The sequence below is a fragment of the Salvelinus namaycush genome, chromosome 3, assembly GCF_016432855.1.
Source record: "Salvelinus namaycush isolate Seneca chromosome 3, SaNama_1.0, whole genome shotgun sequence".
Lineage (NCBI taxonomy): Eukaryota > Metazoa > Chordata > Actinopteri > Salmoniformes > Salmonidae > Salvelinus > Salvelinus namaycush.
The window spans coordinates 43,319,949-43,333,034 of NC_052309.1; the positions used below are offsets into that span (position 1 = coordinate 43,319,949).

The window sequence follows — 13,086 nt, forward strand, 5'->3', positions numbered from 1 at the left end:
AAACTAGAAGGAGTGATACACTATGTCAGTTTCAAGGTAAGAAGCCTTCATGTGGTATCAGTCTGTCACATACAGAAACCATCTATGCTTATAACTTGTTTGTGTAGCAGTATAAAATAACTGAATGGGAACATCCTCTTCAGAGTTTTCATCAAACTTGTATTGAGTTTGTGAACCTCTCCTTGCGTTAATAAAGATTGCTTCATTTATTTTGAGTTTGAGTCCTTAGTGGTGATTTTCCACAACAGTATTTAACTTAGCCTGGGTGTATAAGTTTGGTGTGTGGTCACATAAGAATGAAAGGAATTAGAAAAGCAGAAACGACACATTTGTAGTTTCCTCCTTTTCAGAGCTTCCCATCAGAGACTGAAAGAGTTAGATTCTGCAGCACTCTCTCAAACACACAGATGAGCTTCGAGATGAACTACTCTGTGATTATTCTGATTCTCACTGGAGCCGTTTGCACTTCTGCAGAAAGTAAGAGTTTGATTTATGTTTTATGCTGTACTAGTGTAAATGCCTTTGTTCATGTTTGATATACACTACCGGTCAAAAGTTTTAGAACACGCACTCGTTCAAGGGTTTTTCTTTATTTTTACTATTTTCTACATTGTAGAATAATAGTGAAGACATCAAAACTATGAAATAACACATATGGAATCATGTAGTAACCAAAAAAGTGTTACACAAATCAAAATATATTTTATATTTGAGATTCTTCAAATAGCCACCCTTTGCCTTGATGACAGCTTTGCACACTCTTGGCATTCTCTCAACCAGCTTCATAAGGTTGTCACCTGGAATGCATTTCAATTAACAGGTGTTTCTTCTTAAAAGTTCATTTGTGGAATTTCTTTCCTTCTTAATGCATTTGAGCCAATCAGTTGTGTATTGTGGCAAGAACAGCTCAAATAAGCAAAGAGAAACGACAGTCCATCATTACTTTAAGACATGAAGGTCAGTCAATACCGGACATTTCAAGAACTTGGAAAGTGAAGTCACAAAAACCATCAAGTGCATTGATAAAACTTGCTCTCATGAGGACTGCCACAGGAATGGAAGCTCCAGAGTTACCTCTGCTGCAGAGGATAAGTTCATTAGAGTTACCAGCCTCAGAAGTTGTATTTTTTTATTTTACTAGGCAAGTTAAGAACAAATTATTATTTTCAATGATGGCCTAGGAACAGTGGGTTAACTTCTACTTCCACACAATCCCGGATCCGGGAGCACCCCCATCAGTAAAAAAGCTGACTAGCATAGCCTAGCATAGCGTCACAAGTAAATACTAGCATCTAAGTATCATTAAATCACAAGTCCAAGACACCAGATGAAAGATACACATCTTGTGAATCCAGCCATCATTTCTGATTTTTAAAATGTTTTACAGGGAAGACACAATATGTAAATCTATTAGCTAACCACGTTAGCAAAAGACACAACTTTTTTACTCCACCATTTTTTTCTTGCATAGGTAGCTATCACAAATTCGACCAAATAAAGATATAAATAGCCACTAACCAAGAAACAACTTCATCAGATGACAGTCTGATAACATATTTATTGTATAGCATATGTTTTGTTAGAAATATTTGCATATTTCAGGTATAAATCATAGTTTTACATTGCAGCCACCATCACAACTCTCACCAAAGCGACTAGAATAACTACAGAGAGCAACGTGAATTACCTAAATACTCATCATAAAACATTTCTGAAAAATACACAGCGTACAGCAAATGAAAGACAAAGATCTTGTGAATCCAGCCAATATTTCAGATTTTTTAAGTGTTTTACAGCGAAAACACAATATAGCATTATATTAGCTTACCACAATAGCCAGAAACACAAGCCATTTACCAGCAGCAAAGGTTAGCGATCGTAACAAGCAAGCAAAAGATATATAATTTTTGACTAACCTTCATAAACTTCTTCAGATGACAGTCCTGTAACATCATATTACACAATGCATATAGGGTTTGTTCGAAAATGTGCATATGTAGCGGCACAAATCGTGGTTATACAATGTGAAACTTCAAGCAATCTGTCCGGCGCCATCTTGGAGAGGCGCCGGAATCTAATCGATAACTAATCATAAACTTGACTAAAAAATACAGGTTGGACAGCAAATGAAAGATACATTAGTTCTTAATGCAACCGCTGTGTTAGATTTTTTAAATTAACGTTACTACGACATACAGCGTGCGCTAAAGCGATACCGCACCGAAATTCATGGCGGAATTATTGTTTAACGTTCTTCAACATAAATACGAATTAACAGCATAAAGACTTCTTACTATTTGATGAGCTTCCATCAGAATCTTGGCCAAGGTGTCCTTTGTCCAGAACAATCGTCTTTTGGTTGAAAGATGTCCTCTTCTCCTGTAGAATTAGCCGCTAACGCTAGCCATGTGCCGGAGAGGTGTCCAACGCGCGATAGCACGTGACAAAGAAATTCCAGAAAATCGCAATAAACTGATATAAACTGCTATAAGTCAGTTTAAATTAACTACCTTATGAAGTTTTTAAGACAAAAATCAAATTAAATCAGAGCCGGAGATATAGAACTGCTAAAACGAAAGCTTTTCAGGACGCCATGGTGATGTCCCTCCTGCGTCAGGCCCCCCGTTGAAAAGGTCGGACCTTCCGTTCCAAGAGCTTTTATAGTGCCCCAGATGGTGCAATCCACTCCATTCAAATTCTCACCGCTTACTGACACCTAGGGGAAGGCGTATGCAGTGCATGTAGCCCCATAGCTTACATGGGAATTTATAAACTGACCCTAGAACAGAGACCTCGATTTCAGAAATCTCACTTCCTGACAGGAAGTGTGCTGCAGAATGAGTTCTGTTTCACTCAGAGAAATAATTCAAACGGTATTCGAAACTAGAGAGTGTTTTCTATCCAATAGTAATAATAATATGCATATTGTACGAGCAAGAATTGAGTACGAGGCAGTTTAATTTGGGAACGAAATTTTTACAAAGTGCAAACAGCACCCCCTATTGAGAAAAGGTTTTAACTGCCTTGTTCAGGGGCAGAACAACAGATCTTTACCTTGTCAGGGATACATCTCAATATCAACTGTTCAGAGGAGACTGTGTGAATCAGGCCTTCATGGTCAAACTGCTGCAAAGAAACCACTACTAAAGAGACTTGCTTATGCCAAGAAACATGAGCAATGGACATTAGACTGGTGGAAATTTGTCCTTTGTTCTGGAGTCCAAATTGGAGATTTTTGGTTCCAACCGCCGTGTCTTTGTGAAACGCACTGTAGGTGAACGGATGATCTCCGCATGTGTATTTCCCACCGTTGTAACGCTTCCATAACGACAGACGCTGGGAGACGAGAAGCAAGTACAGGGTGTGGATTTAATAATAAATAGACTTGAAACAAAACAATAACAGCGGCTGGACAGAAAAACACAACAACATTAATGCTGACTCCGGAATGAAAGTGACAGATATAGGGGAGGTAAATCCAGGTGAGTCCGATAATTAAGCGCAGGTGCGCGTAACGATGGTGGCAGGTGTGTGTAATGATGAGTGAACTGATGACCTCGAGCACTGGAGAGGGGGCGCGGGAGCAGACATGACAGTACCAGCTGGCTTGTCAGGCGTGGGAGCCTGACAAGCCAGCTGAGGTATCCCCGATTGCGTCGGTAGCGGCACCCGGACCCGACGTCACCCCCCGAAAATGATAATAAAATTAAAAAAACATCCCTGATGCCTCCAATTGTGGAGTCAGCATTCTGTAACAGTTCCGTATTGACAGATGCTGGGAGATGAGGTGCAGGTACAGGGTGTGGATTTAATAATAAATAGACATGAAACAAAACAAGAACAGCGTCTGGACAGGAGAAACATAACAACATCAATGCTGACTCGGGAATGAAACTGAGGAGGTGACAGATATAGGGGAGGTAAATGACGTGATGGTGTCCAGGTGAGTCACAAAATTAAGTGCAGGCGCGCATAACGACGGTGGTAGGTGTGCGTAATGATGAGTGAACTGATGACCTCGAGCACCGGAGAGGGGGAGCGGGAGCAGACGTGACAACCGTAAAGCATGGAGGAGGAGGTGTTATGGTGTGGGGGTGCTTTGCTGGTGACACTGTCTGTGATTTATTTAGAATTCAAGGCACACTTAACAAGCATGGCCACCACAGCATTCTGCAGCGATACGCCATCCCATCTGGTTTGGGCTTAGTGGGTCTATCATTTGTTTTTCAACGACCCAACACATCAAATCAAATGAAACTGTATTGGTCACATACACATGGTTAGCAGATGTTAATGCAAGTGTAGCAAAATGCTTGTGCTTCTAGTTCCGACAGTGCAGTAATATCTAACAAGTAATCTAACAATTCCACAACAACTACCTAATACAAACAAATCTAAGTAAAGGGATGGAATAAGAATATGACATATAAATATATGGATGAACGAACACACCTCAAGGCTGTGTAAGGGCTATTTTACCAAGAAGGAGAGTGATGCATCAGATGACCTGGCCTCCACTATCCCCTGACCTCAACCAAATTGAGATGGTTTGGGATGAGTCGGACTGCAGAGTGAATGAAAAGAAGCCAAAAAGTACTCAGCATATGTGGGACCTATTTCAAGACTGTTGGAAAAGTATTCCAGGTGAAGCTGGTTGAGAGAATGCCAAGAGTGTGCAAAGCTTTCATTAAGGCAAAGGGTAGCTATTTGAAGAATGTCAAATATAAAATATATTTTGATTTGTTTAACACTTCTTTGGATACTACATCATTCCATATGTGTTATTTCATAGTTTTGATGTCTTCACTATTATTCTACAATGTAGAAAATAGTAAAAAATGTAGAAAAACCTTTGAATGAGTATGTGTTCTAAAACTTTTGACCGGTTGTGTAGATATTACCATCCTGGATAAATTATATAAACCTCAGTTGATTAATTTGAAGTAATGTGTTTTCCCCCATTTCAGTTCATCATGAAATTCACTTTATCTACGGATGCTTTGAGTCAAGTGATCCTGCGGTGGGACTTGAGATTGATGGAGATGAAGTCTTCTATGGTGACTTCAATAAAAACAGTAATACATGTCTAATAGCAGATGTAGTGTTTACATTACCTACATTCATATCTATTACACCAGAGGATAAAGAAAGGGCTTGTGAATATGCTACCATTAGCAGAGTTTGGTGCAAAAACAGCATCGCATGGGGCAAACTGTCTGAACCGAGAATACCAAAATTCAAAGGTAAGTGAAGATTGATGGGAATGTCTCACATAAACTGATAAATAATCAGTGATTCAATATGATTTGTGCGTCTCCAAAATCAATCTTTGTCAGAGTGGTCTGTCAAGCGGAGTTAATGTCATATACTATGCATGCCAGTCTCTCTTGGCTAAAGGTTGAGGAGAGACTGACTGCATCACTTCTTCTTTTTATAAGAAACATTAATGAGTTGAAAATCCCAAACTTACACACAGCCCTGACACACACTTACCCCACCACACATGCCACCAAGGGTCTTTTCACAGTCCCTAAATCCAGAACAAACTCAAGAAAGCGTACAGTTCCATCTCATATTGCTCAAATGAACAGCAAACCTGGTTAAAAAAAAAAAAGATAAAGCCTCACAGCACACACCTCACAGCACAACGCCTCTCCCCTATTTGACATAGATTGTTTGTGTGTACATTATGTGTTGATATGTAGGCTACGTGTGCCTTTTTTTAAATGGATGTAGTTCTGTCCTTGATCTGTTCTTGTCTATTAATGTTCTTTATTATGTAATGTTTCATGTTTTGTGTGGACCCAAGGAAGAGTAGCTGCTGCTTCGCAACAGCTAATGGGGATCCTAATAAAATACCAAATACCAAATATGCTATCTTTTGAGTAGGTCTATGTACAGTATCTGCCTTAATCCCAAATGAATGGGACAATAGGCCCTGACATTTCGAAAGTCTGACAAACTTCAATTTTTGAGTGAATACAGTTTCAGGCTTTTGTTGCCCTCCAGATGCCCCTGAGAGCACCATCTACCCCAGGGATGAGGTGGAACTGGGAGTGGAGAACACCCTCATCTGCTTTGTGAATGATTTCTTTCCCCCGCCTGTCAAAGTCAACTGGACCAAGAATGGAATGGAGGTGACTGAGGGATTATCTCTCAGTCGTTACTATCCTAATAAAGATGGAACGTTCCACCAGTTCTCCAGGCTGAGTTTCACCCCACAAAAGGAAGACGTCTACATCTGCGCTGTGGCGCACACAGCCCTGAAGGACCCCAAAACCAGGGGTGAGAGAGGACATAATATTTTTGTACATGGTTCTATACTGAACAAAAATATAAACGCAACGTGCAACAATTTCAACGAGTTACAGTTCATATAAGAAAATTAGTCAATTGAAATAAATTCATTAGTGGGTGGGCCATAGGCCCACCCACTGGGGAGCCAGGCCCAGCCAATCAGATGTGTCCGGGTGGCTGGTCTTAGACGATCCCGCCAGGGAAGAAGCCGGATGTTGAGGTCCTGGGTTGGCGTGGTTACATGTGATCTGCAGTTGTGAGACCGGTTGGACAGACACTAAATTCTCAAAAATTACGTTGGAGGTGGCTTATGGCAGAGAAATTAACATTAAATGATTTGGCAACAGTTCTGGTGGACATTCTTGCAGTCAGCATGCCAACTGCATGTTCCCTCAGAACTTGAGACATCTATGGCATTGTGTTGTGTGACAAAACTGCACATTTTAGAGTGACCTTTTAGAGTGACCTTTTATTGTCCCAAGAACTAGGTGCACCTAATGATCATGCTGTTTAATCAGCTTCTTGATATGCCACACCAGTCAGGTGGATGGATTATCTTGGCAAAGCGAAATGCTCACTAATAGGGATGTAATGAAATTTGTGGACAAAAGTGGAAAATGTCTGGAGTCTTTTATGTTGCGTTTATATTTTTGTTCAGTATATTTACTTTAATATTAAACCTTAAGAAGGAACTCAAACAACTCTGAAATTGAGACCTGAAACAAGCCATTCCAAGGCAGTGTGTGATGAGTGGTTGTGTATTGTGCTGATTCTGGTGACACATCTTGTCTTCCAGAATATAAGGTCAGTGGGTCCAGTGCTGGTCCTGGTCCTGCTGTATTCTGTGGAGTGGGCCTCACTCTTGGGCTGCTGGGGGTGGCTACTGGAATATTCTTCATCTACAAAGGAAAGAGAGCCACTGAGTCTCAGGAAAAAAGATGGGAAGTGAGGCACTGGACTAGAGAGATCTAGCCATTACGATTGAAGCAATTAAGTGTCATAATCATCACATTACATTCTGCACAATATTGGTAAATCACAGTCAACACTGTACGCCATTACTCGCTGTTGATTTCTGTCTATTTGAAAAAGTGTAGAAGGTTAGTTGTATTTTTTAGAATAAGAAATAAATAAATTGGGAGATACTGTAAGGTTCTGCTTTTCTTTTCTTAGTCAACCTTGTGTTCTTTTTCTTTGTGTTCTTGAACTTAGCCCTATCTTTCATTTTTGTTCATTGATTTCTCCTGTGATCATTTCTCACCTGGTCTCATCAGCTCCCTATTTAGTTCAGGTCTTTCTGTTTGTATGGTTGTGAGGTATTGTTTGTTTTTGACTGCCTACCTGTGTTTGACCATTGCCTGCCTGTGACCACGATTCCTGCCTTCTGCGAAGGCTTAATAACCTCTTTGGGCTAGGTGGGACACTAGCGCCCCACCACGACAACATCCGGTGAAATTGCACAGCGCAAATTTCAAAATACAAAAATTGTAATATTAAACATTCATGAAAATACAAGTGTCTTACATCGTTTAAAAGCTTAACTTCTTGTTAATCCAACCGCGTTGTCATATTTCAAAAAGGCTTTACGGCGGAAGCATACAATGCGATTATCTCAGGACAGCGCCCCGCATACACCAGCATTAAAAACATTTCCAAACAAGCAGAGGCTTCACAAAAATCAGAAATAGCAATAAAATAAATCACTTACCTTTGAAGATCTTCCTCTGTTTGCAATGCCAAGGGTCCCAGCTACACAACAAATGGTAGTTTTGTTACATGAAGTCATTCTTTAAATCCCAAAAAAGTCAGTTTAGTTGGCGCGTTTGATTCAGTAATCCACCCGTTCCACTCGTTCAACATGCAGACAAAGGAATCCCAAAAGTTACCGGTAAACTTTGTCCAAACAAGTCAAACAACATTTCTAATCAATCGTCAGGTACCCTAATATGTAAATAAATGATTAAATTTAAGACGGAATGTAGTATGTTCAATACCGGAGATAAATAACGAAGTGCCTTTCTAAAGACTGTTGACATCTAGTGGAAACCATAGGAACTGCAATCTGGGAGGAATTCCTTTGAATATCCCATAGACAAGCATTGGAATGGCCTGTGAACTCAAAAAAAATAATTCTGGATGGATTCTCCTTGGGTTTTCACCTGCCATATCAGTTCTCTTATACCCACAGACATTACTTTAACAGTTCTAGAAACTTCAGAGTGTTTTCTATCCAATGTTACCAATTATATGCATATCCTAGCTTCCGGGCCTGAGTAACAGGCAGTTTACTTTGGGCACGTCAGTTATCCGAACTACCGAATACTGCCCCCGGGCCTTAAGCATCTGTCCCACCCTGCGCGTGAATCTACATCTATATTCATTACAGATACAGTACCTGTCAAAATTTTGGACACACCTACTCATTCAAGGGTTTTTTCTTGTAGTAACCAAAAAAGTGTTAAACAAATAAATAAATAAATATAAATATATATATATATAATATTTGAGATTCTCAAAGTAGCCACCCTTAGCCTTGATGACATCTTTGCACACTCTTGGCCTTCTCTCAACCAGCTTCACCCGGAATGCTTTTCCAACTGCCTTGAAGGAGTTCCTACATACGCTGAGCACTTGTTGGCTGCTTTTCCTTCACTCTGCTGTCCAACTCATCACAAACCATCTCAATTGGGTTAAGGTCGGGTGATGGTGGAGGCCAGGTCATCTGATGCAGCACTCCCATCACTCTGCTTCTTGGTCAAATAAGCCTTAAACAGCCTGGAGGTGTGTTGAGTCATTGTCCCACTAAGCCCAAACCAGATGTGGTAACCATGCTGGTTAAGAGTGTCTTCTAAATAATCACTGACAGTGTCACACGCAAAACACCCCCACACCATCACACCTCCTCCTCCATGCTTCACGGTGGGAACCACACATGCGGAGATCATCCGTTCACCTATTCTGCGTCTCACAGAGGCACGTCGGTTAGAACCAAAAATCTCACATTTGGACTCATCAGACCAGATTTCCACTGGTCTAACGTCCATTGCTCATGTTTCTTGGCCCAAGCAAGTCTCGTCTTCTTATTGGTGTCCTTTAGTAGTGGTTTCTTTTCAGCAATTCAATCATGAAGGCCTGATTCACACAGTCTTCTCTGAACAGTTGATGTTGAGATGTATCTGTTACTTGAACTCTGTGAAGCATTTATTTGGGCTGCAATTTCTGAGGCGGGGAACTAATGAACTTATCCTCTGCTGCAGAGGTAACTCTGGGTCTTCTTTTCCTGTGGCGGTTCTCATGAGAGCCAGTTTCATCATAGCGCTTGATGGTTTTTCCGACTGCACTTGAAGAAACTTTCAAAGTTCTTGAAATGTTCTGTATTGACTGACCTTCAAGTCTTAAATTAATGATGGACTGTCATTTCTCTTTGCTTATTTGAGCTGTTCTTGCCATAATATGGACTTGGTCTTTTACCAAATAGAGCTATGTTCTGTATTCCACCCCTACCTTGTCACAACACAACTTATTGGCTCAAACGCATTAAGAAGGAAAGAAATTCCACAAATTAACAAGGCACACCTGCTAATTTAAATGCATTCCAGGTGACTACCTCATGAAACTGGTTGAGAGAATGCCAAGAGTGTGCAAAGCTGTTATCAAGGCGAAGGCTGGCTACTTTGAAGAATCTGTTTCATACTTTTTTGGTTACTACATGATTTCATATGTGTTATTTCATAGTTTTGATGTCTTCACTATTATTCTACAATGTAGATAATAGTAAATATAAAGAAAAACCCTTGAATGAGTAGGTGTGTCCAAACTTTTGACTAGTACTGTACATTCCGAAGCTTATTCAAATGTAAATGTTCTGACTTACAAAAAACATTTGACCACTGCTATGTTTTTTTCTGGAATTAATTTAATTATGTGTCGGGCTTTTTGTGTGAGCGAGGTTTGAAAGTACTGAACTTTCAACAGTGCATTACATTACACAGCAGTGTATCCTGGATGAGGGTGTTAATAACAAAACTGCAGTCCCACTGTGTGTGCTGAGTCATCCAGTATTTTGCGGTGGAGTGTTTGTTTGTTCTCTTTTCCCATTTCTTTGTTATGTTTCTGTCTTAATTCGAAGCAAGTTCATTGATGGAGAATGGTTGCAAGTGCTGTCCTCCATGTATTAATATAATAATATTCGCCCTCGATTACATTTGTTCGGATTAGATTTGGCCTCATGGATACTTTCTGGATTTCAATTGGTGGCTTCCTCTCTGGGAAATCTACTTTGTGAATTTAACAGTAACAAACAGGACCCTCTTTTTGAGGTGTGCAGTGAGTTAAAAGTATGTTCCTGAATTAAGTTTTGTACATTAGGGGATTTTTAGTGACATTTTTAGCTTCCCGAAATCTCATGAAACTATCTCCTCCACCTTCACGAGACTGGTGCCTCCCCTTGCAGTTTTCCAAAGCTCAGAGGGGAACTAACTCTGAGAAGTAAACATGTTTATGTTGATTCTCTCCCCCATCCACAGATTTGCCATAGTAAATACTACAGTAAGTTTAACTGTTTTATTTTTATGTAACCTTTATTTAATTTTATCTGCTATCTCTGAATCAACGTACAGTATTTACTAACAGTGGCCATGGGGATTCACCTAAAGGGAAGGTTTTAGGAAGTGAAAGAGTATGGTTCTTGAAATGAATGCAGTAAAGAGGTCTATATAGGTATGCTAATACAGGACTAGTAAAGGCCCAGTGCCCTATTGGAATCGAACCCACAACCTTAGAATTGCATGCCGCTGCTCCACCAACTGAGCCACATCATCACAAACCACTTTATGTCTCAATGTACTCAATTGCTGAATTACTGTATTGTGCATTGTTTTTCTTCATGGCGATGGAAAGTCTTCAGGTACAAACCTAGATGACCAGCCTATGTACAACACAGTAATGTACATTTACATTAAGTGGTTTGTATGGATGGTCAATTAATACTGCACAAAAGTGGTTGTTTTCCATGTTATTAAATCAAGAAAAATACTTAATTTGATGTGGATGTTTTGTGTCTTTGCCCATAACATGGCACCTTTTGATGTACACTACCGTTCAAAAGTTTGGGGTCACTTAGAAATGTCCTTGTTTTTGAAAGAAAATCACATTTTTGTCCATTAAAATAACATCAAATTGATCAGAAATACAGTGTAGACATTGTTAATGTTGTAAATGACTATTGTAGCTGGAAATGGCTGATTTTTTTATGGAATATCTACATACAGTGGTTTCTCCTTTAAAAGTTGCATCATACAGCGCCACTTTAACCTAACTCCTAAACCTTACCTTAATTAACCCTAACCTTAACCCAAACCTTAGCCCAGCCAATGTTAGTCACCTAGCTAACGTTGGCGTTAGTCACCTAGCTTCCTTGCGAACGTTATCCAAAACAAATTGGAATAAGTAACATATAATACGTTTAGCAAATTGTTAAAATAATTGTATTTTTTGAAACTGCATTGTTGGTTGGGGGCTCGTAAATAAGCATTTCACTGTAAGGTCTACACCTTTTGTATGAATTGCAATTCGTAACATATTGTATGAATTGCAATTCGTAACATATCAAAGGAATTGTAATCCATAACATATCATATACAAAATGGATGAAGAACAGCCAAAACTTAATACATACCGTAACATACCATACTAATTGGCGTGTCCGGATTTACATCTACTATGTTACGTCTACCCCTGAGTCCAGGTTGGCAACGGTCCTGCTGAGTTCAAAACGGAAGTTTCCCAGCTGTTTAAAAGGGTGGTTTTTGAAACATAGCTTTAGTTTCCTCAGTGTTGTTTCACAGTTGAAAAGTTCTAACTCTGAGACTTGATCATGTATGTGCTGAATTGCTTCTCCATCCACCTGCTGCTCCTCTTCTCCTCTCTGTCTGAAGTGGGTGAGTTCAAACAATCATAATCCAAATGAGATTTTATTGCTTTTCAACAGTGAAAGAAAGTGGACATTGCAATTGGCTGAACGGAGTCGCATTAACAGAAATCCCATGCAGCCTTCTTTACAAATTCGAACACTGGAATGTGAGATTTAGGCATAATCTACACGTCGATTAGGATTATAGAAATCCTCATTATTTCGTTTAATAATTTTTCACTTTGAGTGTAATTATTCCGTTAGCCTTCACTTTCCCGTTCTGAACTTCTAACGCGATTGGGGTGGGTGTGGCTTCTTGACAATGATCGCAAGAGTAGCTGCTCAACGATTTAATAATGACTCCAAGGCAGTTCCACCTCCAACACCGCTAAAACATATGCTATGCATGTGTCTGCAATCGGCGGTTAATTAAGGCTTGATCTGATTGAATCTAGGCCAAAGTGTTTTACATTTGTCCCATATTCTTGCAATGAAACAACACATTTGTATGGCTAGTTATATGCTAGTAATTTACACACTATAAAACAAGGATGGGCAATAATTCTGGCTCGAGAGCCACATAGGGATTTTGAAATTCAATGGAGGGCTGCACAAATTATTTTTGGACCAATTTCTTCAGGGGGGCATTTAATGGGCTGGCGGCCAGATATATCCTAATAATTACATTTCTGAAGTGTGCATAACTCTTCAAATCTGTCTATTAAAAAATACTTTTACATGTCCTTTTTCTGTTATTATAGTTCATTCCTCAGATGAAGATTTTGCATACAATGATGTATGGTGTAGGTTTAGCTCCAGAGATTTACATGATATGGAGTATATTTTAGAGCATCATTTTAACAAGATCATGGTGGCTC

The 13,086-nt window shown here is 39.7% G+C and overlaps 1 protein-coding gene across 1 annotated transcript; it reads left to right on the forward strand.

The window, feature by feature from the left end:
- The first annotated feature begins 389 nt into the window (after nucleotides 1–389).
- Nucleotides 390–7,434, forward strand: LOC120044373 (H-2 class II histocompatibility antigen, A-Q alpha chain-like). The gene is made up of 4 exons (XM_038988999.1): nucleotides 390–477; nucleotides 4,968–5,243; nucleotides 6,010–6,285; nucleotides 7,094–7,434. Exons 1-4 carry the CDS (start codon nucleotides 408–410, stop codon nucleotides 7,267–7,269), a joined length of 798 nt encoding a protein of 265 aa, XP_038844927.1. The 5' UTR covers nucleotides 390–407; the 3' UTR covers nucleotides 7,270–7,434.
- Nucleotides 7,435–13,086: the final 5,652 nt, after the last annotated feature.